The sequence below is a fragment of the Cyprinus carpio genome, chromosome B13, assembly GCF_018340385.1.
Source record: "Cyprinus carpio isolate SPL01 chromosome B13, ASM1834038v1, whole genome shotgun sequence".
Taxonomy (NCBI): domain Eukaryota; kingdom Metazoa; phylum Chordata; class Actinopteri; order Cypriniformes; family Cyprinidae; genus Cyprinus; species Cyprinus carpio.
In genome coordinates, this window is record NC_056609.1 from 13,280,263 (window position 1) to 13,307,401 (window position 27,139).

At 37.1% G+C, this 27,139-nt stretch overlaps 1 protein-coding gene across 1 annotated transcript; it reads left to right on the forward strand.

Annotated features, from left to right (window-relative positions):
• Positions 1-531: 531 nt before the first annotated feature.
• On the forward strand, positions 532-26,633 carry LOC109086986 (dynactin subunit 1-like). The gene is made up of 31 exons (XM_042736682.1): positions 532-948; positions 4,968-5,219; positions 5,315-5,393; positions 5,484-5,515; positions 7,285-7,305; positions 10,872-10,889; positions 12,415-12,435; positions 12,549-12,722; positions 14,231-14,428; positions 14,510-14,714; positions 15,727-15,805; positions 15,900-16,059; positions 16,721-16,825; positions 16,907-17,098; positions 17,213-17,326; positions 18,247-18,399; positions 18,509-18,669; positions 18,770-18,938; positions 19,670-19,738; positions 19,830-20,042; positions 21,342-21,503; positions 22,216-22,347; positions 22,431-22,556; positions 22,639-22,781; positions 22,903-23,072; positions 23,185-23,196; positions 23,634-23,746; positions 23,840-24,026; positions 24,108-24,181; positions 24,263-24,352; positions 24,428-26,633. Exons 1-31 carry the CDS (start codon positions 916-918, stop codon positions 24,563-24,565), a joined length of 3,795 nt encoding a protein of 1,264 aa, XP_042592616.1. The 5' UTR covers positions 532-915; the 3' UTR covers positions 24,566-26,633.
• Positions 26,634-27,139: the final 506 nt, after the last annotated feature.

Here is a 27,139-nt window from a genome sequence, read left to right on the forward strand (position 1 = left end):
AGTTATACAGTTAAGTGTCATTATGCAAGAATATTGTACAGCAGAATGTTGCCATTTTTTCATCAGAGTCAAGTATTTCAGAGCTATATAGCAATAATTTAATATAATCTGATAATAATTATTTAATATATATATAATCGAAATGCTAAAAAATAATTAAAACAGTCACCTGTTTTAGTTGTGTAATAAACAAAAATGGTATTTATTTAAGGTCTGAAAGGGTCAGAATATAAAGTGGCAATAAATATGTGTTATTAAATACATTTATAAATTTTATAACTTTTCTTATTTAGCTTTAATTAATTTCTATTTCATCTTTAGTTAATAACAATACTGAGCTGCACTGTAAATTATAATCATTCAATCATCTGCTAGGCCTGTACAGTGTGTATGTGAGAAGACTGGTAGAAATGACTCTATTTTTTATCACTCAGTACATTTACATGTTAAATACATGCACATGTTAATATAATTTTGCTGATTATTCAGTGTTGGAGGGCTTTAGGACCCAGTTCTGCCACTTTTGCTCTCCTGCAGAAGGCAGCGCAGACATTAGCGCAGTTGCACTGCTCTCACACACTCACCTACCAACACAGATCAGTCAGACAGACTTACACAATTCACATACCTTCTGACAATTCACATGTTAGCGGGTTCATCTGAGCTCAGACATCCAGTAGGACCTCCTCTGGTGTCTCTCCCTGTGTCCCCTCTGGGGTTCAGTCTGTGCCTCTGCTGGAGCTGGACCAAAACGCACATCTCTGATACTCATCGTATGGACAATGGCTTGAGTGATGAGAGTTAGGTGGAGATAGAGAAAGACAGACAGAGATAGATAGACAGTGGGTTGGGGGGGTTGAAAAAGGTTGCTGAAGCAAGGCAAGGAACCGTTGTCAACGGCGACGCAGGAGCAGCATGTCTCAAATGAAACGATACACTTACAGCAGGGTGAGTGACATACGGTGGACATACTTTCTGTTTCCATCTGCAGCCGTACATGTGAATACATGCATGTTTTTACTTGTATTAAACTAGAATTAGTGTGCAGTTGTGTATGATGCTGTGCAGGTGTTGCATGTGTGCGTGCACGGGCTCAGTCAGTTTTCTGGAATTTGTAAGGCTCAGCTTTTGGCTAAAATGCATTTGCTTGTATACAAACTCCTACAATCAATTGCAGTGTGTGTTTGAGGCAGTTTTTACTGCAGGCCAGTAATGCAATTTTTGACAGTTGCTGAGTTTAACACATTAAAAAAACCATGACACTGATGAATATGATACATTTTCATGTTCATTATTCGACTAGTTTTACTTTTTTGCCTTTATTTGATTGTCTGCACTGTATGTCATGTTATCTTGGACTAAAAGTGTTTTGTAAAATCATATTAAATGATTCTGTTAAAGGGACAGTCCACACAAAAATGAAAGTTATCTCATCATTTACTCTTTCCAAGCCTGTATCACTCTCTTTGACCAAAAATGGAAGTCAATGGAAACCAATACTGTTTGGTTACCAACATTCTTTAAAAAACATTGTGTTCTGCATTCAAAAGTCATACAGATTTGGAACAACATGACAGTGAGTAAATGATGACAAAATTTTCATTTTGGTGGACTATCCTTTTTAACTTGACTACAGCCCAAATCCTAATAATAACAAACTGAATCAAATCCTTAAGCTCAACATTAGACTTATTTCAAACCCTTTAAATCATGTAGTAATAACTTTCTGGCTAGATCTATAGACATAAGTCTTATGTCCTTTTCTTGCATGAAATATTAGACAGCAGCACTACTATGAACATAAAAATCCAAAATGGACTGTTAGTGAATAGTGATGCATCCCCACAAGGATAATAAAACCACAATGCATTTAGAACATGGAAAGCAGCCAGCAGTTCCCTATGAGGAAAACATTCTAATAAACATAATAGATATGTCTTAATATGAAAAGACAAAAAGGTGAGGTATCATATTAGGGGTTAGAAGATTCAGTATAATAGTTGCAACAATAGACGTCAAGAAGTTGAAATCCCCACCATGATAGAAAAACAAATGTGTGTGTTTATTTATTCATGTGTACTTAATCCCTGAAACTTTTTATGGATTGTAAGTGCTCTTATAACAGAAGAGGTTAAGTACTTAAATATATACCTTTATTTAATATTTACAATACAATGAAAGCATGCGGGCAAAGATTTGATGGACAACATTTAATTCATTCAAGAGCATCAGGCTTAGTACGCAAATCTCCTCTAACATAGACACTTTATGTTTAGCATATGACTCACACATGGCAAAGCTCTGCCGTTTAAGCTTTAAGTTCATAGGTAACTTAAAATCATTCAAATTCTTTGTTTTTATTTTTTTACAAGCTCCACAAGATCCATATGAGCAATGACATTCCTAAAGCTACAGTTTTCCTCCCTTACTGACACAGTTAGTGACTTAATTCTGCTGAGTCACAAGTCAGTTTTCAGTAACTCCTGTCCTGCATGTGAACATGACGTGTCCTTCAGCTGATTTTAAAATTAGCCAGTAACTTTATTAAATCTGTGTGATGAATGAACATGTCACATTTCAGTGAGCTGCTGCCAGCACAGCTCTCTGTTTTCGAGTTGCAGGGGAGGTCACATCTATCACTTCAGTTCTCTTTCTATTGTTCCATTGTAACCTAATGTTGTTCCCAGTTCATTCAGAGTTTACATTAGAGTCAGCAAGAATAATAAATAACACTGCGAATAGTGTGCCTTATCTTGTTATCTTTATGTGACCAGCACTTATTTTTAGTATACAGTAATAAAACTCATTTTGGACCCCAGCCTCTGTGTGATTAGAGAGAATTTAAATGACAAATTGGAAGTGAAATGGAGCAGCTCTCTCAGGATCCAGCTGCTGTGTGTGAGTTCATGCACACTGTGACTGCAGGTAACAGTGATGTCTTCTGCAGTAAAGAATAAGGCTGCGTCACAAACTTTTTCAGCCCTGAGCTCTGGTCTGAGTGTTCCTAAATAACCCTCAATTTTCCTCTTAGACATATAATCTAGAGAGCATGATAGACTTGTTCAGGCACCTAATGAGGAGCCTGCAAATGCAAATTTAACTCCCTCAGATTGTCTAGTCACAGTATTTTAACTTTATTCCACAAAATGTCTATATGTCATTGCAATTGATAAATTATACAGTTTGTCCGAATCTGACTGACTGAACAGTATTGCAAAAGTGCTGAGATACAGTGCAACATCACTGGGACAGTTGATCTTTCGTAGGGAGTTTTATTGACAGCCAATTTGACCACTCATAATGCCGAATCTGCCATTTTTGTCCGACAAACAAACCAGACAGGAGAGTAGATTAACGTCTGTGGACTTGAACTTGAAAAATGGTGTGAATTGACGTATTTCTGTGTTTGAAACAAGATACTTTCTAATGTTCATTCATGTTTATTTCATGCTATAGCTAGTATAGTAAGAAATATTAGGTTCATGTGCCACTTCAACTAAAGCCAGAGACATACTGCATGATTTTATCAATCATATAAGATCACCGCAAACCACACATCTAATAAAATGGATCTAATAAACTTGGGTACGACATTCATGTAGACAGTACAGTGATGACCTGTTGACTTGTAGGCAGTAACGCACATAGGCTACTATAGAAGACTATAGGCTACTAAAGCACTAGTGATAAACAAAAAGAGCATGATGAATCACACTTTAGCAGTTGTAGTTTTTATGTGTGCTGAAAAAAACTGGAAGTGGCAAAAGAGGAAGGAATAAGAGCTTGAGGTTAGCAGGTTTACTTTTTAGCGCCGTGTCGCTGGTCTGTAAAAGTGGGTCATAGCAGCAAACTAACTGTGTGTGATGAGCATGCTGAATTTTTTGAAACTCTCAGAAAATTATTGTAGGCTGTCTTTGTTTGAAGACCATGACAACGGCTACTTTTGAACCTTTCTCACTGAACGACATACAGTAGGAACACGAGCCACGGTCACAGAGATCGCCACGATCGTTCACGATACCAAACTTTTGGGACAGCCAAAAAATCCTGCAGTGTGTTTCGCGCTTGAGGTGGTATAGCGATCTGTCACAACACATTAAAGAGCCACAAAACTGTATTTATTTTTTTTAATTTCTTAAAAAGTGACAAAATTTGAAGGGCTGAAACTTTGTTAAATACCAAAATGTAACCTGCTCTGTTTTGTCTGTCCGCGTGTTGTCAGTTTCCAGTTTCCTCTTTGCTCTGCGATGTATTCCCTCAAACAATTCATTCATTCTGAAATGAAACAAGTGAACTGCTTTTATTACATCATGTCTACATCGGCCGTGAGAGGTGCGATGCGAAGTAGCACTAAAAGCCATTATCACTAGTGATGCTCTCTACTGGAGGCGTTGCCACACGACAAGTACCCCACAGTAAACTGTTGCTTCGTTCTATTTATGACATTCTGACACAAAGTAACCTACCTATGATTTTGCAATGCATCCAGTGTAGACAGATTTTAGCTGTTACGGAGCAGTGTTAGTCATTTAATCATTCATTCAACCGATTTGTTCAGAAACACTGAATTAATCAGGATCGAACACACGATTACTGTGTTGCTTGATGTTGCAAAGGTTTTGCTGTGACTTCGTTTGAAACTATTTCTGTTGACAAAGTAAAAAGAAACTGACAATATTGTGTATTATCACTTCAGTCTGTCTAAAGTTTAGTCATTTAAAACCTAACATCCTTCTTTTGTTAAACATTTTACTTAAAAAGTGTGCTTGTGCTGTCATGCTTGTACTGTAATATTTTGTATCTAATACAATGACATTGACGCACTTCTACTGAATGCGTGACTAACGTTTCCAAATACTTTTTAGGTCCACTATACATTAAGCCAAGAACATTTTCATCAATCTACCATTTTTGATGCAATCAAAAGCTCTTTTTGGCCTTTAAGAGTTTTTCTCTCTTGTCCGCAGGCCACCAGCAGCGGCAGCAGCAGGATGAGTTCAGATGGAGGTGGGCGGCCTGTTAAGGTGGGCTCTCTGGTTGAGGTCATCGGTAAAGGTCATCGAGGCACTGTGGCATATATTGGAAACACCCTCTTTGCCTCTGGAAAATGGGTGGGAGTCATTCTAGAGGAAGCTAAAGGCAAGAATGATGGGACTGTGCAGGGTAAACGATATTTCACCTGTCAGGAGAACCATGGGATATTTGTACGCCAGTCACAGGTACTCCCATATATGCTTGCATATATATAAACACTGACAGGTGAAAACATGTAAATGTTCTTGACTTCTTAGAAACTGCTGTGACCCTCTTGCAGATCCAGTTAGTGGAAGATGGGGCTGACACGACATCTCCGGACACACCTGAAGCTGCCACCTCCAAAATGCTGAAGCGGGGTAGGCAAACAATCCCAGGCACGTATCTGCTTGCAACCAAATTTTTCACATGAAATTGTAATGATCTCATTTTATCTTTTATTTTCTCAGAGATAATTGAAGGCCCAAAGTCAAACAAAGTGGTGAGTGAAGAAAGGGGTTTCAACATAACGAAGTGTTGAACACAGTGTTTCTGTGAGACTGTGTGTATATTCATAACTTTGTTTCTTATACAAATACTGGTGCCCTTTTGAACAGGTGTTTAGTCTCACTTAGCAACCTTATTTTGTCCAAGAACCACCCACTCAGACAGGAAAGGTCGGTCTGACCCGTCTTAAAAGCCAACAGCCATAGTTTGATTTTTTAAATGCTTTTTATCTGAAATTGTTGATACACACAATAATAGTCTGTTCTGTCACTGGCTGTACTGAAAACAGCAGAGAATTTATTAGAAATGTGTGTAATTAGAATTTCTGAATAAATAGTACTATTATTTAGACCAAAGAATAATACTACTCAGTTCTTCTAGTGAATATGCAGTTTACTTACTAGTGAAAGGCTCAAAAGAAACTTATTATTATTTCTTCCTTGAAAGTTCATCGCTATCACTTAAATTTGCAGGGCATTGGATCAAGTTTTTAATGCACTGGACCCTTCTTCCTTGAGCCCATTGTGTAGGCTCTTAGAAAAGTTGTTTATTGCCAGCCAGTCAGATTAGAGCTTATCCCATATTTGTGTGTAATATGCATTTGATAGTCTGAGAATGGACTGTGGGTTTGGGCTACTTTACATTAAAAGTAGTGCGTATTACCTCTCCTTTCCAGCAGAGGGAGATATAGTAACAGTCTTTGGCCATGACATAGCACTCATCCTGTATCTGTGTGTAATGTTTCTGATTCCCTTCTGATTTCACCTCGAAAATGAATTTAACGAGCATGTCTTTGCACTTTGTAATTCCTCCCAACCAAACAGTACATACTGTCTATTGCATGAACACACATATAGTCTTTCTCTCTTGTCCCTTGTGAAAAAGAGGTGTGTGTAATTGTAGGCTATTGAGTGTGCACGTCTAGTGTGCACTTCAAATTTTAAAAGTATATTTAAAAAAAAACAACAACACTATATTTACAGATGATACAATATTGTTTGAATCACACTTAAGGACACATAAAAAATGCATTTTGTAGATTTACTTGAAAGTTTTTAAAGTTTATTGTTTCAATAATCCTTTGTCATGCTTTAAAGAAAAACACGTTATTTTGATGTGTCGACTAAAACACTAAGCACAACTGTAGTGTGTTATTTGATATTACATTTAAAGATTATACATTTTAAATTAATTGCAACTTTATCATTACAAATGTGTAATTACAAATATATTTAAATACGTGTCATACAAGTTTCAGTAGAAACAATATTAAAGTATATTTTAGTTTACCATAAGTACTTGTCAGTACATTCAACTGTAATAATAATTATGCAATAATTATGAAATTACACATAAAGCTGTACTTAAATCCTACTTAAATGGTTCAAAAAGCACTTTAAAGTTGCATTTACTATAAATATAATACATTGTCATTTATTGTAAATAACATACTATTAGGGGTCTGAAAATATTACATTCAGTTTGCACTTTAGTATATAAATACTCTTTTTAAAAATATGGTAAAGTGTACTTATTTTTCACAAGGAATCCTAAGTCTACACGCACTAATACAAACATGCATGAATGCAACCTGTTTGCGTCACAGACACATAAAGTTTCTGTCTAAGATGCAAAAAGATTATTGTGCTGTTTACGTGGGAGTCTTGCTGTGTTTGTATGTGAGAGACATTCTTGCTCATTACAAACACACTGACTGATCAAACTTTAATCTGTCACCTCTTCCTCCTCCGTCTGAGTCTGCAGCGAGGAACCAAACCCAAAAAGGTGCTGCATGTTTCTCTAACCTCTGTTTCCATAGCAATGGTAATATTGAACAGCTCTGCTGCATGGCATCACACAAACAGCACATTACCTGTGTGTGTGTGTCTGTGTGTGTCTGTGTGTGTGTGTCTGTGTGTGTGTGTGTGTGTGTGTGTGTGTGTGTGTGTGTGTGTGTGTGTGTGTGTGTGTGTGTGTGTGTGTGTGTGTTCATCAGGAGTGTTTCTATATTGTTTCAGTTAATTTTATGTACATTTATTCATGTGTGCTAGAGTGCTTTGCTAGCTGGATGGCAGTGTTCTTTGATGAATGACTGCTTTTAAATAGATATTATGAATTAGCATGCTGAGTACAATGTGTTCATGTGTGTGAGAAAGACCTAGTGTGAGTGAAAGAGATGTGACTTTATATTTTACAGTATGTAGTGCTTTCAAGTGTAGTGTAGTGTGTGTGTAGTGTAGTGTGTTCAAGTTAGGTATTCACCATGACTTTGTTACTGAGATTGCAGAATCCTTGAAAAAAATTGTTGTGGTCAGTGTGATTATTTTATAAATTCTTAAAAGTTTTAATGCACATTTCTTTCTTTATGTTAGGGCTCCACATGTATGATAGTCATTTATCTCATAAATTGAAAGTAAAGACTGACACAAAAGCTCTAAATTGAATCACTACATATTTATCTTTGTTCATCCTCATATACAGTTCAGAACCAATATTCACACTATTTTGTATTGATATATAATTATTATAAAAAAGCTGAGACCACATAGACAATCTAAGATTTAAAAATGTATTTTACCTCTAGAAATAAACAAAGTTTTAGGATTTTGAAAGCAAATAATGTTATGATGTAAAATGTAAAAGATTATGAAAGATTATGCATTATTTTTAAACCAATACATGATTAAATTATGGTAAAAAAAAAAAAAAAAACAGCATTTGTGTATTGTAAATAAGCATTGTATTTGACTATGATATAAGACTGTTTGATGAAAGACTGAGCATTTCCTTCCCTCTGAGACAAACCTTGTACTGCAGCCTGGCTTGGCATTAGCTGTCTTGTCATTTGATCACCACTGAAATATTGGACTTGAAAGCTGCGTGTGTGCGTCCCAGCATTTTCTTCTAAATGTCAGTGCTTGGGGTAATGCTGTATATGAGGTTATCTAGTTCAGGCTGTCAGTATGAATTGCTCGGTGCTCTTGCCCTGAGGTTGAAAGTATAAATGGACATTAATGCAGAAGAGGACCTGTGTTTAACTGTCTTAACCTTGATGCAACATAAATAAACTCAGCATGAATTTGGTAATAGAAACAGCAGGAGGTGCTCTTGCAGCGGCAGAAACAGTGGTTTTCCCGGTAACGGCTGTACACAAAACAACCTGCATTCTTGAACACTACATTATATCAGATAAAAAGAAAAATGTCATCGCAACGTGCTCATGTTTTTTCAGCAAAGTCAAACGCCACAAACAAATCAGTGTATGGGATACCCTAATTACTGATTATGTATAAACGCAACAGTTTAACTGCTGAGCTCAAGTCTTCGTTATTAATTCGAAAACGACACTTTAGAACTAGTAATGAAGGAACGCTGAGCTGCTTAATTGAAAACTTATTGTATCACTGTATTAAAAAGCTCTCACTGTATTAAAAGCTCTCTATTTTACATGTTGAGTATTATACTATAGTAAAATACTATAAAATAGTATTTATTGTATAATAAACAACAACAGCCATCATAAAAGTTGCTAGAAAATTCAGTCAAAAGTACAAAGTCAGTGCTCTGAAATACAGCATTAATGTTACATAAAATATAAGGTGATGAGATTTTGCCTTCAGCGGAAACTAATTGCTTTGGAACAAATAATAGAGTAATGAAACCAAAGACTGCCCGCTAGAATGACCCAAAACTAATTATATCCTATGTTTAACCACTATAGAGACATCAGAGCCAGCGGCAAATTCCAGAAGATCTGTCCGAGGTGAGGCTGCTCTCGGCGGGTTCATGAGCGCTGAACAGCCGCTGACGCCCTGGAGCTCACATCTCCGAAAGTGTCAAGCAAATTTTCAAATTGATGTTATCTTTATTAACAAACTGCATATTTGAAGCCTAAATAAGTATATTCAAGCCTAAAAAACTACAAAAACAGTCACACAAAAACTGTATTATTTTAACATTTTAGTGGATTTGGGTATCCGCCATGACACTTGCTGTGAGAAGAAATACGGCAAGCGGAGTGATACAAAAAAGGGCGTTCCTGTAGCAATACAGTACAATATCTCACGGTTCTCAACCAATCAGATTTAAGAACCAGAACGAATTGTTGTATATATATATATATATATATATATATATATATATATATTTTAAATATATATTAAATATATAAATATATATTATATTTAAAAAAAAAAAAAAAAGGGTTCTGTGGTAAAACACTTTCAAAACTTTGCAACAAGCTTGACTATATGAAATCTGTAATATTAGGTGTTAGTTATATTTAGTACTAAGTCACAAATACTAAGCCCTCATAAATGCAGGCGGTTCATATGACATCACATTTTAAGACTAGTATAGAATGCAGAGAGAAAACAGTGAAGGTCCAGGATTATTTTTCATGTTTGTTCATCCCTCCCTCTGTTTTCTACTACACATCACTTTTCTGTCTTGCAGAGCTGTAATGTGATATATCAATCTGTCTCCATCCCTCCCCACTCCGTTCTGTAATGGATTCTCAGATTACGATGCGCCTGCTCTTATAAACCGCAGTAATGCATTTAAAACATTCAGAAACACATTTCAAATCTTAAAATGATTTATAAAGAGCTAAGGGTAACACTTTACAACAAGGTCCCATTACGTTCACATATGTTAACTAACAAAATTTTTGGGTGTACATATCTATATATGTTTTAACATTGTGTCTAAGTTTAAACTATAAGTTGCTAAAACATGGTCTGCCTGCATTCACAGACTGGAGAGCCCATTGAGATACTAATGGAGTGTTGCTAGGATACAGGCCAGACTCCCATCAGTCCCTCCCTCTCTCCCTCTTTCCGCTTTTGTTCCAGCCTGTCTCTCTCTCGTCTGGAGGGAGGGCTGGATGTGTAGTGATGTAATGTGCTTGCTAGGCAGCCGTTGGCACAGCAGAGCGGCACTGAGAGCTTACGAGTGGAGAGAGCAGGAGAGCCAGAGATGGATGCAGACAGTTTAGCAGAGCCTCAAGGACAGTGTTATAATCAGAAAAGTGTTTAGAAAGGGGCTCGGTTCAGTTCCGGTTGGAGAAAAAGGAGTTAATCACTGCAGTGCAGGAGAGGGGAGTCATTTCAGCTGCAGCGGAGACAACCTGCAACACCGTCGCTGTGTGTGTGTGTGTGTGTGTCTGGCTAGCACTTGCCAACTGCTGTATGAGTGTGTTTGTGGCTTTGCTGTGGGCTTGGCCTGCTCTCATCTCGATCTGCTGTTAATGTGACTCAATCCTTCTTCCTGCTCTTTTTCTGCACCTGGTGTGTGTGTGTGTGTGCACCTGTTTGTGTGTTTCCTCTTCAATCGTCAATATGATGAGACAGGCACCTACGACTCGTAAGGTACAAAAGATTGTTTACCAGGTCTGTGGCATGCAATATTCTCAGTGGTTTATTATCTAAGGCATTTGTGTGATTTTTGGAATGATTTTCTGTTTGATTGTTGGTATGTCAGCGCATGTTATAGGTTGTTTCCCATTGTTCATAAGATTCATTTTAATTCAGTTGTCTGAGTGATTAGTACATTTTGTTCCCTTAATAGGTGACTATAACTAAAATGATCTGATGATGTACAGTGGCCACAAAAAGTATTTGGCATAAAAAATGTTTGAATGTTTTTGTATTTTAATACAGAATATCAAAGTGTGGTATTTATGTTAAATGGATAAAGCACAAACATACCTTACAAGTAAAATAATTCATAAAAAGACGTTTGTTCTGATTTCAAATAATAAAACAACCGACATATTGTGCAAAATTATAGGTATTTGGAGACTTTCTGGTTAGTTGATCATATTCATGATTCGATTGGTCTGACAGGACACTGTGAAAAACATTTACTTTGTATTTTCTTTTTTCCAGTGGAATTAAATTCATAAGTTTGACTTTTAGGGCCACTGTATGTATATACATTATATTAAAAAATAGGGTCAGTAAGATTTTGTTAAAAGAAATTAATACTTTAATTCAGAAAAAGTGCTTTAAATTTACTGAAAGCGACAGCAAAGACATTCATGATGCTACAAAAATGTACTTTCTATTCAGCAAACAATCCTGAAAAAAATTTAGTTTCCAACAAAATATTATACATTGATAATAAGAAAAACTCTTGAGATGCAAATCAGCATATTAGAGTGATTTCTGAAGGATCACGTGACACTGAAGACTGGAGAATTGATGCTGAAAATTCAGCTTTGCATCACAGGAATAAACACAATTTTAAAATATATTGAAATAGAAAATAGTTATTTACAATTGAAAAAATATCTCATAATGTTGCTGTTTTTACTGTATTTATCATAAAGTACATGCAGCCTTAGTGAGCAAAAAATAACTTATTTTAAATCTTACTGACCCCAATCTTTTGTATGATAGTGTAACTTATATAACTGGCATACAGTTTAAAAAACATTTCATATTATGTGTATTGTGTTTGCCATAAAATGTATATACAACAGGTTTATAACAATAACATGAACTCTACAACAGTACAAACATGTGCTGACCGTCTGTGCGTGTATGTGTGCATGCCTGTATGTAAACGAGTGTACTTGTTTGACCCGGTTGGTGCCAGGCACTCTTCTTTGCGGGCAGACAGATTGTGCCATAGAGAGGGTTACTGTTTGATTCTTTATGCGCTAAAAGAACATTTTTGATATTAAAGTCACAAGCGAGCTTATCATCATGTGATGGAAAAAAATTGTGCAAGGCATTTCTTTTTCAGTTCTCTTTTAATGCATGTGCTTTTTTTCTGTTACTAATCTTTGCTATATATGTGTTTTCTCCTATTTTTCCTTGATTCTGTATTCTTCATCTGTCTACTGACCTGTGGTGGTCATATATCTGTAAACGTTTGTCTTCTCCTCAGACCACCACCAGAAGGCCCAAGGTGAGCTCAGTCCTGCAGGTCACATCTGTGTGCGCTTGTATTTGCTAAATTAAAGTTTGTAGTTGATGTGATTCATTGGAGAGTTTTCAGTGATCTCTGCATGTGTCTTTCAGCAAACGCGGGCTGGAGTGGGGGTGAAGGTGGGCTCAGGATCAGCTTCTGCTGGAGAGATGAGCAGCAGTGAACCCAGCACACCTGCCCAAACACCACTGGCTGCTCCAGTTATACCTTCACCCGTGGGAGCACTGCTCTCACCCGGGGCTCCTCCCATCCCGGGACCCACCAAGGTCACACATACAGACACAAATATAGAAATGATTGACTTTTGCATAATTTTTAATCGTCAAGGTCACAGATGTTATGCAAAACTCCGCCAAAGGCTATTTACCTGTTTACTGATTATAAATGGGTGTTTGTTTGTTTGTTTGTTTGTTTGTTTTTTTAACTTTGGGCACATTTTAAGTATTGTTCAAAAGTTTAGGTTGTGTAAGATTTTTTTGTTTTTGAAAGAAGTCTCTTATATTAACCAAGTTTGCATTTATTTGATCAAAAATACAGAAAAAGTAACATTGTGAAATATAATCTCAATTTAAAATACAAATTTTTATTTGAAACATTTTATTATTTAAAATGTAATTTATTCCCTTGATGACAAAGCTGAATTTTCAACAGCCATTACTCCGGATTACATGATACTTCAGAAATCATTCTAATATGCTGATTTCACATGATACTTCAGAAATCATTCTAATATGCTGATTTGCAATGTCGAAAACATTTTTTACATTTTAATGAATTTTTTATGTTGATACTTTTTTGGGTGAATAGAAAGTTCAATATATATATATATATTTAAATTTAGTTTTTAAAGGATTCTTTGTTGAATAGAAAGTTTAAAAGAACGTTTAATTTAAACATTTAATTAAATAAATGCCTTAACTGCCAAACAAAAACAAAAGTATTTCTGTTAACTGTTCTGGAAACTTTGATCCTAAAAATATTAAAATCAGTCATAAAAATATGAATTAAGTTGTTAAAAATTATCAATATTTTTAAAACCATGATCTAAACAATGAGTAAAATAATCATAAGCTATTTACATTTTTATATTGTGAAAAATTATTTACATAAAATTGTAAAAAACAAAAAACTAAACAAAAAAACAGCTGTCACAGAGTTGTGGCACAATTTCCACCACACTGAACAATTTTGCCTGTGATAAAGTTTTTTGTAAAGTTAGTGTACTTGTTTATATGTGAGACAGCTGTGTCAGTGAAGAGCTTGAGATGACATACTGTATGAGATGTGTGATGTGTGAAGATCACGAATGAGGGAAAAATAATGGTAAAGATAAATACATGTGAACAGAATATTTTTATTGTGTGTCATTTTCAGTCAAGCTGTAACTTCATAGAATTATGAAATGTTAATATTATTTAATTGTGTGTATCTAGGATACATAAAAAAATGGCTATGAAATTTCCCAAAACTTATGTAAACACCATACATATTTTTAGATGTAATGGAAATGAATGAAAAAATTATAGAATTCTCCATTAATGTATATATTTACACATTGTTAGTGGACAAATCAAATATACTAGTTACTAGTGTGTTATACAAGATTTTTGTTTTTTAAAAGTGCCAGTAGTTGAAAAAAAACCCAAATCATTTAGAAGGTTCAGAACTATTGAGCAACAAAAACCACAGCATGACTTTTCTCTGATATTCATGTAAATGTGAAAGGTCTCTTACAGTGTCCGCACTCTGCATGCATGCATTCACTCTCTTACAGGAAGAGGAGTCACTGCGTGCCCAGGTGAAGGACCTGGAGGAGAAGCTGGAGACGCTGAAGATGAAGAGGACAGAAGACAAGGCAAAGCTGAAGGAGCTTGAGAAGCACAAGATTCAGCTGGAGCAGCTTCAGGAGTGGAAGAGTAAGATGCAGGAACAACAAAATGAACTGCAGAAACAACTCAAGGAGTCCAAGAAGGTATCAAGTTACTGCACAGGAATATATCATGATAAGTGTCAGAGTGTGGATAACGAAAGTGGCTGATATCCTGTTATGTAGGAAGCTAAGGAAGCTCTTGAAGCTAAAGAGCACTACATGGAAGAGATGGCAGATACAGCAGATGCCATTGAGATGGCCACACTGGATAAGGAAATGGCTGAAGAGCGGGCCGAGTCACTGCAACTGGAGGCTGATGCTCTAAAAGAGAGAGTGGAGGAGCTGACCGTGGACTTGGAGATACTCAAACATGAGATAGAGGAAAAAGGTACAAACACACCTAAACATACGCTAGTGTTCAAACATGAGATAGAGGAAAAAGGTACAAACACACCTAAACATACGCTAGTGTTCAAACATGAGATGGAGGAAAAAAGGGTACCAAACACACCTAAACATACGCTAGTGTTCAAACATGAGAAGGAGGAAAAAGGTACCAAACACACCTAAACATACGCTAGTGTTCAAACATGAGACAGAGGAAAAAGGTACAAACACACCTAAACATACGCTAGTGTTCAAACATGAGATAGAGGAAAAAGGTACAAACACACCTAAACATACGCTAGTGTTCAAACATGAGATGGAGGAAAAAGGTACAAACACACCTAAACATACGCTAGTGTTCAAACATGAGACAGAGGAAAAAGGTACAAACACACCTAAACATACGCTAGTGTTCAAACATGAGATGGAGGAAAAAGGTACACAAACACACCTAAACATACGCTAGTGTTCAAACATGAGATGGAGGAAAAAGGTACAAAACACACCTAAACATACGCTAGTGTTCAAACATGAGATGGAGGAAAAAGGTACAAACACACCTAAACATACGCTAGTGTTCAAACATGAGATGGAGGAAAAAGGTACAAACACACCTAAACATACGCTAGTGTTCAAACATGAGATGGAGGAAAAAGGTACAAACACACCTAAACATACGCTAGTGTTCAAACATGAGATGGAGGAAAAAGGTACAAACCCACCTAAACATACGCTAGTGTTCAGACATGAGATAGAGGAAAAAGGTACAAACACACCTAAACGTACACTAGTGTTCAGACATGAGATACAAACACACCTAATTTATTTTCATTTATTCGAAATGATTTGTAACATTATACACATCTTTACTGCCACTTTTGAACAATCGAATGAGTCCTTGAGGGATTATGGTATTAAATTCTTTACAAAAAACAAATGTTATTGATCCCAAACTTTCACAGTACATATACGTGTTAGTATTCACTGATGAACCTATAAAACCTGGTCTGCAGGATCAGATGGAGCAGCGTCTAGTTACCATGTGAAGCAGTTAGAGGAGCAGAATGCTCGCCTGAAGGAGGCTTTGGTGAGGTGAGTGTGTAATGAGTCCCGTGGTTTACATCAGTGTTGTTTGATTTTGGTTGTGCTCTGTGAAGATCATAATATCAACTGTTCTGTGCATTAGGATGCGTGACTTGTCTGCATCAGAGAAACAAGAGCATGCAAAGCAACAGAAGCTAATGGAAAAGAAGAATTTTGAGCTGGATGCGCTGAGATGCCAGAAAGAGAACCTGCAGGAGGAAATCAAGATGTCTGAGAAAACAATTGATGAGCTCAAAGAGCAAGTGAGTCGTGCCACTATTAACACTGAAAGATGTTATGAGAGTTTATTATATCTCTGTGAGTTCAAGAGATATGATAAATAGTATAATGTTACATATAAAAATAATATTATACTATTTATGATAATATAATATCTATTTTTATTGCTATTATTTTCTACATTATAACATAAATATAATAATATTTTTCAACAGAAAAGTTGTGAAACACTTTCACATTTAAGTGAAAGTGACATACAGCCAAGTATGATGACCCATACTCAGAATTCGTGCTCTGCATTGACACTTAAGACTGGTTTTGTGGTCCAGTGTAACATTTGTCATTGCAGTAAGATACATTTTCTCATGATATAAGTAATTTTATTTCACGGTAACAATATATATATCACAGTATTGTTATAATTGCTTTAAATATGGTCTTTGTGATATCAACATTTTTGATACCATTGAAATTTTTAAATTATTGTCACCAGTGTCATTATCACAAAAAAATAAATAAGAATTGTATAATCACATGTGTAAAAACACTGCATATTCTTCACTGTGCAAATTAAATATACATTTCTTCTTATTAAAGTTGCAAAAGTGATTTAGTCAAGACCAGTGAACCCCTAGTCATAGATGTGGTAATAATCACTCTAATATGTGTGTACTCATGTGTTAGGTGGACGCTGCCCTCGGGGCGGAGGAGATGGTGGAGATGTTGACGGAGCGTAATCTGGACCTGGAGGAGAAAGTACGGGAGCTCAGAGAAACTGTCACAGATCTGGTGAGTGTTTGAAGAGTTTGTGTAGAAGTGTATGCCATGATGTAACAGTATACTGAGGTTTGTGTACATGTGCTGATGTAGGAAGCCATCAATGAGATGAATGATGAGCTGCAGGAAAACGCCAGAGAGACGGAGCTGGAGTTGAGAGAGCAGTTGGATCTGAGTGCTGCCAGCATCAGGGAGGTGGAGAAGCGGGTGGAGGCGGCACAAGAAACAGTGGCAGACTACCAGCAGACCATCCAGAAATACAGAGAGCTCACCACACACCTGCAGGTGCCGCTGTGCTTCACAACATACGAACCACAACACATTAATACAGCTTAAAATGCAGACCTCACAAATCAAATGGGACACGTACATCACATAGTTTGTGTGTGTGTGGAGCAGGAGGTGAACAGAGAGCTGATGAGCCAACAGGAAGCCAGCACCGAGCAGCAGCAACAGCCTGCAGAGATCTTCGATTTCAAAATCAAATTTGCAGAAACCAAAGCTTACGCCAAGGTGAATCCACTGAACACAAATACAGCATTCCCTGCACTGCTATTCGGGATCCAATTCACATCTATGTAAATTCATGACTTACTAAAACATCCAGGAAATAAAATGTTCAAACAACCTCTTTATTAAAAAATAGCTTCTTTTTATGTAGTCCAGAGATTTTTAATAAACAGATGAAATTAATGATCGTTTTTTTAATGAATCAGTCTGAACTTAACACAGGAGTCATTGTTTTGTTTTTTTTAATTATGAACTGAATTGTCAGATGATTCATTTCTTCACTGAACTGCGGGATATTATGTTGAACTCAAAATGAGCCAGAGGTTAACAGCTGACTTGTTATTCATATGACTTTGTTTAGCTGCGTAGCAATAAAATACATTAGTCAACATTTGAAGTGGCTCAATAAAGTTCATTTACTGTTCAAAAATTTGGGGCTTGCAAGATTTTAAATAGTTTATTAATACTAATGATAGCACATTAATAGCACAGATGTGTTAAAGTGACAGTAAAAAACTTTTTGTTTTTTGAAAACATAATGTTCCAAAATAAAAAAATGTAAACATTTGTATTGTTTTTGCTTGATTTTCATTAGAATAATTATTCTAGATTTTGAATAATGTCTGAAGACTGGAGTAATGGCTGCTGAAAATTCAGCTTTGCCATCGCAAGTATAGAAAGTAATTGAAATCGTATCAGTTTTACTGTGTTTTTGACCAAAAGCATTAAACCTTCTTTCAAAAGAATAAAAATTCTTACCTACCCCAAACTTTTTTGTTCAAAAACTACTTTTGTTTAGTAAGTACTAGTTATTTTTTGTGTTGTTGGAGGATGGATGCCCCCTGCTGGTAAACCTGCTGGCCCCTTTGGAAACACTCCAGATGTTTGTGTCTCTCATAATGTATGTCTGTTTGTAATTCTAGGCCATAGAAATGGAGCTGCGTAAAATGGAGGTAGCTCAGGCTAACAGACAGGTGTCACTGCTGATTTCCTTCATGCCTGACTCCTTCCTGAAACACGGAGGAGACCATGACTGCATCCTGGCTCTACTGCTCATCCCACGACTCATCTGCAAGGTGAACTTTCTGAATATACATGTTGCTAACCACTAAGCCATGGTCATTCCAGTCTGCTATGTGCTTTTTGTGAGTATTGGTTGAATGTGTTTGTGCATGTATGCTGCAGGCAGAGCTGATCAGTAAGCAGGCTCAGGAGAAGTTTGAGTTGACTGAGACGTGCTCTCAGAAGGCCGGCATGAGAGGAGCTGTCGGAGAGCAGCTGAGCTTTGCTGCTGGACTCATCTATTCTCTCACACTGCTACAGGCAACCCTGCACAAATATGAACAGTCAGTTTGCCTAAACTTACACACACATTTCCTGTTGAGGCAGGAGGTTGGGGTAGAGCACCTCAAAAGGCATGTGCCTCTCTTTATCTGTCTTGTGCAGGGCTCTGAGTCAGTGCAGCGTGGATGTGTACAAGCGTGTGGGTTCTCTGTACTCTGAGATGAGCGTTCATGAGCGATCCCTGGATTTCCTCATAGACCTCCTATACAAAGACCTGCTGGATGAAACAGTCAATGTGGAACCTCTTACCAAAGCTATTAAATACTATCAGGTATCATAGCGCAATATGTCATTTTGTAGCTCTTGCGTTGCAGAACTCTAATAATATTCCTCATACATTAATATATTTCCATTATTTTTCTCCAAAAATTTCTAGTTAATTCCAATAATTCACTCTCATGCTCACCAAGACAGCATTTATTGGATCAAAAATATAGTAAAAACAGTAGTGTCGCTAAATGTTGTGACACATTAAAATGTGTTTTATTCCTGTCAAGCTGAATTTTCAGCCTTCTGTGTCACATGATCATTCAGAAATCATTCTAATATGCATTTCTTATTATAATCAGGGTCAAAATAAACAGCATTTATATAAAACTAATTTTTTTTTATATATATTATAAATATTGTTATTGCCACTTTTGATCAATTTACAGTAGTGTGTCCATCCTTGCTGAATCAAAAGTATCAATCTCTTTAAAAAAATTAGATGTTACTGTAGATATATCAAACTTATCTCTTTGATAAAAACTACTGATGCTGTCATTGCTATTGCTATATTATTCACATATGGCATTGTCAGAGTTAATCAGCTGACATTCTCATACCCATCTGACAGAAAAAAGATGTTCACTCAGTATCATGAGTGCAGCAAAGCATCTCTGATGCCAAAGATTGAAATCTAAAATACCAATGAACTAATATTTGCCTTTCAAACACTGGTTGTTTCCTCAGAATATGCAAATAGAGCTATTTATTGACATGCATTTCTCTTTGTTGTAGCACCTTTACAGTATTCATCTCGCTGAACAGCCTGAGGACTGTACCATGCAGCTAGCAGACCACATCAAAGTAAGCAACTCAGTTAGACAAGCACAAAGAGAGAGACCCCTGGAACGGTACAAATACAGTACCTTTAACACATCTTCACGTGTCTGTTTAGTTTACCCAGAGTGCTCTGGACTGTATGGCAGTAGAGGTGGGGCGTCTGAGGGCCTTCATACAGACAGGGCAGGACGAGGAAGCGTTCTGTGTGCTGCTGAAGGATCTGGACACTTCCTGTAGTGACATAAGACAGTTCTGCAAGAAGATCCGTCGACGCATGCCAGGCACAGACGCACCAGGCATCCCAGCTGCCCTCAGCTTTGGACCACAGGTGATGTGCAGCCCTCATGTTCATATTATCTATACATTCAATTGTTTATGTACCTTTGGTATCTAAGTCTTTCATTGATGGGGTTTATGTGTGTGTAGGTGTGTGAGACCCTGGCTGAGAGCAGAAGGCAGCTGGCCTGGGTGAATGCAGTGCTGCAGGAAGTGGCAGCGGCAGCCGCTCAACTCATCGCCCCCTCTCAGCGAACATGAGGGACTGCCAGCAGTCAAACTGGAAGACATGGCCTTTAAAGCAGCTGAGCAGGTATACAGTACAAAACAAGTCTGGGTCACCACAAAAAAGAAATAAAAATAACATACAAAACTTTTTTGTCTTTCATGTTCGCCAAGACGGCATTTATATGATCAGTAATACAGTGTTAACTGTAACATTTTGAAATATGATTACAAATTATAAATAACTGTTTTCTTTTTTTAATATACCTGTAATTTGTGTTATTGCCACTTTTGATCAATTTACAGTAGTGTGTCCATCCTTGCTGAATCAAAAGTATCAATCTCTTTAAAAAAATTAGATGTTACTGTAGATATATTCAAACTTATCTCTTTGATAAAAACTACTGATGCTGTCATTGCTATTGCTATATTATTCACATATGGCATTGTCAGAGTTAATCAGCTGACATTCTCATACCCATCTGACAGAAAAAAGATGTTCACTCAGTATCATGAGTGCAGCAAAGCATCTCTGATGCCAAAGATTGAAATCTAAACTTACCAATGAACTAATATTTGCCTTTCAAACACTGGTTGTTTCCTCAGAATATGCAAATAGAGCTATTTATTGACATGCATTTCTCTTTGTTGTAGCACCTTTACAGTATTCATCTCGCTGAACAGCCTGAGGACTGTACCATGCAGCTAGCAGACCACATCAAAGTAAGCAACTCAGTTAGACAAGCACAAAAGAGAGAGACCCCTGGAACGGTACAAATACAGTACCTTTAACACATCTTCACGTGTCTGTTTAGTTTACCCAGAGTGCTCTGGACTGTATGGCAGTAGAGGTGGGGCGTCTGAGGGCCTTCATACAGACAGGGCAGGACGAGGAAGCGTTCTGTGTGCTGCTGAAGGATCTGGACACTTCCTGTAGTGACATACGACAGTTCTGCAAGAAGATCCGTCGACGCATGCCAGGCACAGACGCACCAGGCATCCCAGCTGCCCTCAGCTTTGGACCACAGGTGATGTGCAGCCCTCATGTTCATATTATCTATACATTCAATTGTTTATGTACCTTTGGTATCTAAGTCTTTCATTGATGGGGTTTATGTGTGTGTAGGTGTGTGAGACCCTGGCTGAGAGCAGAAGGCAGCTGGCCTGGGTGAATGCAGTGCTGCAGGAAGTGGCAGCGGCAGCCGCTCAACTCATCGCCCCTCTCAGCGAACATGAGGGACTGCCAGCAGTCAAACTGGAAGACATGGCCTTTAAAGCAGCTGAGCAGGTATACAGTACAAAACAAGTCTGGGTCACCACAAAAAAAAATAAAAAATAACATACAAAACTTTTTTGTCTTTCATGTTCGCCAAGACGGCATTTATATGATCAGTAATACAGTGTTAACTGTAACATTTTGAAATATGATTACAATTATAAATAACTGTTTTCTTTTTTTAATATACTGTAATTTGTATAATGTCATGTAATTTATTTTATGTGATGGCAAAGCTGAATTTTCAGCATCATCACGCCAGTCTTCAGTGTCACATGATCCTTTAGAAATCATTCTAATGTACTGATTTCCTGCTCAAGTAACATCAACAAAAACAACTGTGCTGCTTAATGTTTTTGGAAACTGCTAAGTTTTATTTTTTAGGACTTTTGATGAATAGAACAGTACAAAAGAACAGCATTTATTTGAAATATAAATCTTTTGTAACGTTTACTGCTGTGTCTTTACTGCTGCTAAGTACCATTAAGATTTATTTTTTTTTGACAATTATTAATTAAGTGCTTAATTATTAATCACATAATACGATTGGACCTTTTACATTTAAGCAATTCTCATTGCTGTCACTGATTTTTATATATTAAAAAAAAAACATTTTATAAAAATTTATTATTTTAAATAATTTTTTTATTCAAAAAAGCGTAATATAATATAATATAATATAATTGGGGATGTAATGTTTTCTGTTTTTTTTTTCTTTTCTCAGATCTATGGGTCACAGGGCATAAACCCTCAAGAGTGCCTGCGCCAGTCATGCAGTGTGGTCATTGCAACAATGAACAAGATGGCTACTGCAATGCAGGAGGGAGAATATGACTCTGAAAGACCGCATAATGCAGTAAGTCTGGATTCAGTCTGCCTGTCTGACGCTACGGCTATGAATCTTTGCGCTTGTGTCTCAATATGCATGTTTTGTTGTAGATATCTCCTGTGGAAGTCCGAGCAGGAGCACTGAGGGCAGAAATCACTGATGCTGAAGGACTCGGCCTCAAACTTGAAGACAGAGAAACTGTCATCAAAGAGCTCAAGAAATCCCTTAAAATAAAGGTAGAAGAAGTCATACTCAGACATGCCAAGAGGCGTCAGATAACAAAAGCTTGAAATAATGTCAAAATGATCTTGTTTCTAGGGAGAGGAACTGAGTGAGGCCAATGTGCGTCTCAGTTTATTGGAGAAAAAGCTGGACAGTGCATCTAAAGATGCGGACGAGCGAGTGGAGAAGATCCAGACGGTCCTAGATGAGACCGTTTCGCTCCTGAAAAAGAAGGAAAAGTAAGTGATGACAAAGAGGGTTGTTGCACATAACCCCTAATGTGGGTCTTAATGTCGCAGTATAATAATGGGGACATTATATTGTGAAAAATGCTTTTAATATGAGTATTATAATCTGTAGGGAGTTTGAGGAGACCATGGATGCTCTCCAGGCTGACATAGACCAACTAGAGGCAGAGAAAGTAGAGCTTAAGCAGAGAATCAACAGCCAATCAAAGATGACCATGGAGGGCCTGAGAGGAAGCCAAGGCTCTGGCATCGCCTCCATTGTGACTTGTGGCATCACTGCTGGTAAGAGACAGATAAGGGAATCAGTTTAACTTAAACACTAAGCTAAAATGTCTTTCTTAAGTCTTTATTTTAAATGGTCTAATATGTCTTCCATTGTTTGTATTTCTTTTAGAAGAACAAAAAGGTAAATTTGTTGTCAGTGTGACATTTAAATCTTTTCACTCTCTTTTCCTCCCACTCATGGTCTCTCTGTGAGCTGCATGTGTGCATGAAAGTTATTCTTGCTTATATTGCCCTTTCACGAGTTGCATGTACTGCAATCAAGAGCCATGCAATAAATGACCATAACATAGTGTCATTTATTGCACAGAATACTTGATTATGATTGACATTTATCTCTTTAATATACTTAAGTAGTATTCAACAGTGTAGTTTCCTTCCTCACAGCTTACATGTTATTTCATGTCTGCCATAAAACTCTCACTGGACTCTTTCTTCTCATCTAAAAATTACTGACCCCAAACTTTTGAACTGTGGTGTATATACAGTATTTTTAATATTTTAGAAGAACATATGAGTTGTCTCTGTATTTGTTAAAAGGTAATTTGTTGTATGTTAAAGGTGTTTGTGCAGCTGCAGGAGTGCAAGTGATAGATTCTCCACTGCTGACTCAGCAGATTGAGGCTCAGCGACTGAGTATAAAGCACCTGAAGAACGAGAACAACAGACTAAAGGTCTCTGCTACTGCTTCTCAAGCACATTTCCCCAATGCAGGCATTGAGGATTTATTCTCACTTTTGTTTTTGTGTGTGTTGTGTGGACCGCAGGCAGAAAAGATGCGTGCTCAGCTGGCATCTCTTCCTCCTCTGAACGTGCCAAAGCTGGGCTGGCGAGAGGGCTGCAGGCCTGAGGTGCTGTCTAGTGCCCTCTACCGCAAAACAGACCAACTGCTGGATACTCTGCTCCAGATGAGTGCCAATGTGAAAGTGGTGGACATCACAGGGAAATCTCCAGGTCTGTCATAATTACACTTAAAAATTAGATTTCTATTGTTATACAGTAATTATTTTACAGTGTTTGTGTTTTCATTAACAGTGAGTCCCAGTGCGCAGCTCCTAGAGCAAACAGCAAGACTGCAGTCGCTCAGTGACACACTCGATAGGCTTAAGGTAAACCAAAAATGATTCAAAATCATCAAGTCATCATTAAAATCTCTCCTGCACTTATTTAAGCAACCTATTTCTTTGAAGGATGAGGTTGCTGAACATGTAGTGACTCACAGGCCTGGTGCTCAAGTCTCGTCTGATTTTGCCACTTTTCCCTGCACTTCCTTTGTGAAGGTAAGACAAAATGCACATTTTCCCACATTGTTTGGGTCTAAAAAAATCCCTCATCTTTTCTTCTTCTGCTCTCAGGCAAAAGAGGAGAAGAAAGGAGATGCTGTGTTAGTCGGTCGTGTGATGATGCCTTGCGCCCGAGGACAGGAAGAGGTGCATCGTCTGGTGCTTTCAAAGATACAGTTACAGAGAGTTCATCGCCTTCTCCAGACTTAAAATAACCCCAAAAACAAACTTACTCACGTCCAGTCTTCAAAACAGAAATTGAAACAACAGATATAATGGAGAATGTATCTAGGGCCACAATCCAATAACAAAAAAAATGCAATAGATCAAGTGAAGCATTTGGAAAGCTTTGATTATATCTTCCACACCAAATCTGTAAAATGACACATAAAGGCTACAGATTTCAACATGCTGACATGCTGAGGACGTTTTAACAATTAGACTTTATTAACATGGCATGAAATGGATGATTCAGCATGATCCCTGCTGCTTTATATCTGTATCCATTTAATCCCTTTTCTTTCTCTTCCCAATTTGGATTCCCATTGATCCATGTTTACAATTATTTAGTTAAAGGGATTACCGTACAAATTGTGTATGTATTTAATTAGTGGTGCTTCCTAAGTGATAGTTGACCCAAAAATGAAAATTTTGTCATTAATTACTCATTCTCATGTCGTTCCAAACCCGCAAGACCTCTGTTCATCTTCGGAACATGTGTCGTGATACTCTTATGAATGCGTAGTGGAGACTGACATGGAAGAGAGGAAATTGTTGAAAAAAGTTGTTTTCTCATTGTTTTCTTTGCGCACAAAAAGTATTCTTGTAGCTTCGTAAAATTAGGGTTGAACCACTGATGTCACAAGGACTATTGTAAGGATGTCCTTACTATCTTTCTGGGCCCTGAATGTTTCAGTTGTGTTGCTGTCTATGCAGGGTCAGAAAGCTCTTGGATTTCATCAAAAATATCTTAATTTGTGTTCCAAAGATGAACGGGTTTGGACTGACATGAGGGTGAGTAACTAATGACAGAATTTTAATTTTGGGAGAACTGTCCCTTTAAAATTTTCAACTGATGGGTGATAAAACAGGAGAAATGCCAATAAAATGGAGGTAGAGACACGAGTCATGTTATTTGACCAGTAAACATCCACCCGAAAACTTTAGCAACCACATAGCAATTGCATCGCAACATACTAAGAACAATTGAAAATCTTATAGCATTGCTCTAGCAACTACCTGACGCACCCCTAGCATTGTGGCATCAAGTCCTGCATGCACAAGCATTGCATACATTATCTTCATAAATCATAAAAATCTAGTTGACCATTCAAATGTGCATTCTCATTTGTGGTTGTTCATCAAATTTTCATGGGCAAAATCCAGTCATTTATAATGGAGAATCCACTGTGACTGGAAATTTTGCGTGAGAGCGAAAGAATTCCCCATGCAGATTTCATAACAGATTCAAGCTGGCCGTGTGGATTGGCTGCATTAACCAAAAGGAAGCTGCTTGGTTTGAAAGTGACTTCTGTGTAAGCTGTGGCTCACAAAATTTCACTGAAATGTTGCTAATGTGAACGCACCTCAATTTTCAAGTGTTTCAAACCTTTGATTTGTCATTTTATACATGCAGTGTTTACAGAACCTTCTGAATCAGGAAGCCAGAGGTAAACAAAAACCCAATTTTGGGACTCTATTTATGTGCTGTAAACAAGCACACATTAAATGATTCAATGTAGGACCACTCGTTTTTCTCTTTAAAACAGATCAGATGCTACTTTATCAGTGATTCTATTGGCACAGCCCTCTTCATATACTCATAACAGTTACTTAAGTATCAGACAGGAAAGATAATATGCTCTCATTCACTTTTCAAATATATAATAACAGTCAAAGATTTAAAAGCTTTGTGTGTTGGATAGTGATGCTTGAATGTGCCATGCCAATGTGCTTTTGTAAAGAAAATACAATACAAATTTGAATGAATGATCAGATTAAGTGCCAAGCAAGGAGGGGATGACATCAGGTGAATGCTGCTGTGGGCAAAAATAGAGAAGACATCATTTAACAATATTTATTACCTGTTGAATATTTGCTTCAAGAGATTGTCAGTAATTAAAGTGGTCTTAAGTCAGCAATGGTTTGCTTTGTTACTATTGTCTAAGTTATTAACCTGTTATTTAACTATATAAAATGCATACTGTTGCTTACAGTATTGGTGAATGTGTCGGCATCTTATATAATGTGAGTCAATGAAATAAATTATGTCAGAAAATCTCGCATTGTTTGAATTTCAATATTTTAATATATTTATTTGTGTAACTTTACACTCCTCATTGAGCCAAACTGCTTCTAGAAAGAGCGTGCATAGATAAAACTAATGTGAATACATAGGAAATATTTGCATTGACTAACCAGCAATGAAAGCGCTTACAGGAACGGTTTGCAGAGGAGCCATAAAAATGGTGATAGCTAAAATATAGCGATCTGTTTACCACAGTAAAGAGCCACATAGCTTTCCGCATTGCTTACTGGAACTGAAGAACATGTTCTTCTTGACATGGCATATAACCAAATGCATCAGCTTTTATATATTACTCACATTTTGGGTAAGGAGAACTACAAACTAGCAGCATGATTCTACTACGTATGGATAACACCACAGTATTGGATGGTAATAACACGGCTCCTCAGAACAATGGCACCATCAGTGTAGACCAGATCCAAGAGATCATCAGATGGATCACATTTGCTGTTGGGCTTCCTGGCATCGGCTTTTCT

What these genes read in the sequence shown, in the direction of transcription:
- LOC109086986 (XM_042736682.1), top strand. Translation starts at nt 916, where the DNA reads ATGTCTCAAATGAAACGATACACTTACAGCAGG. An exon ending in AACGATACACTTACAGCAGG is followed by an intron (nt 949 to 4,967) that starts GTGAGTGACATA and finishes TCTTGTCCGCAG; the next exon opens with GCCACCAGCAGCGGCAGCAG. An exon ending in ACCCTGCACAAATATGAACA is followed by an intron (nt 18,670 to 18,769) that starts GTCAGTTTGCCT and finishes TGTCTTGTGCAG; the next exon opens with GGCTCTGAGTCAGTGCAGCG.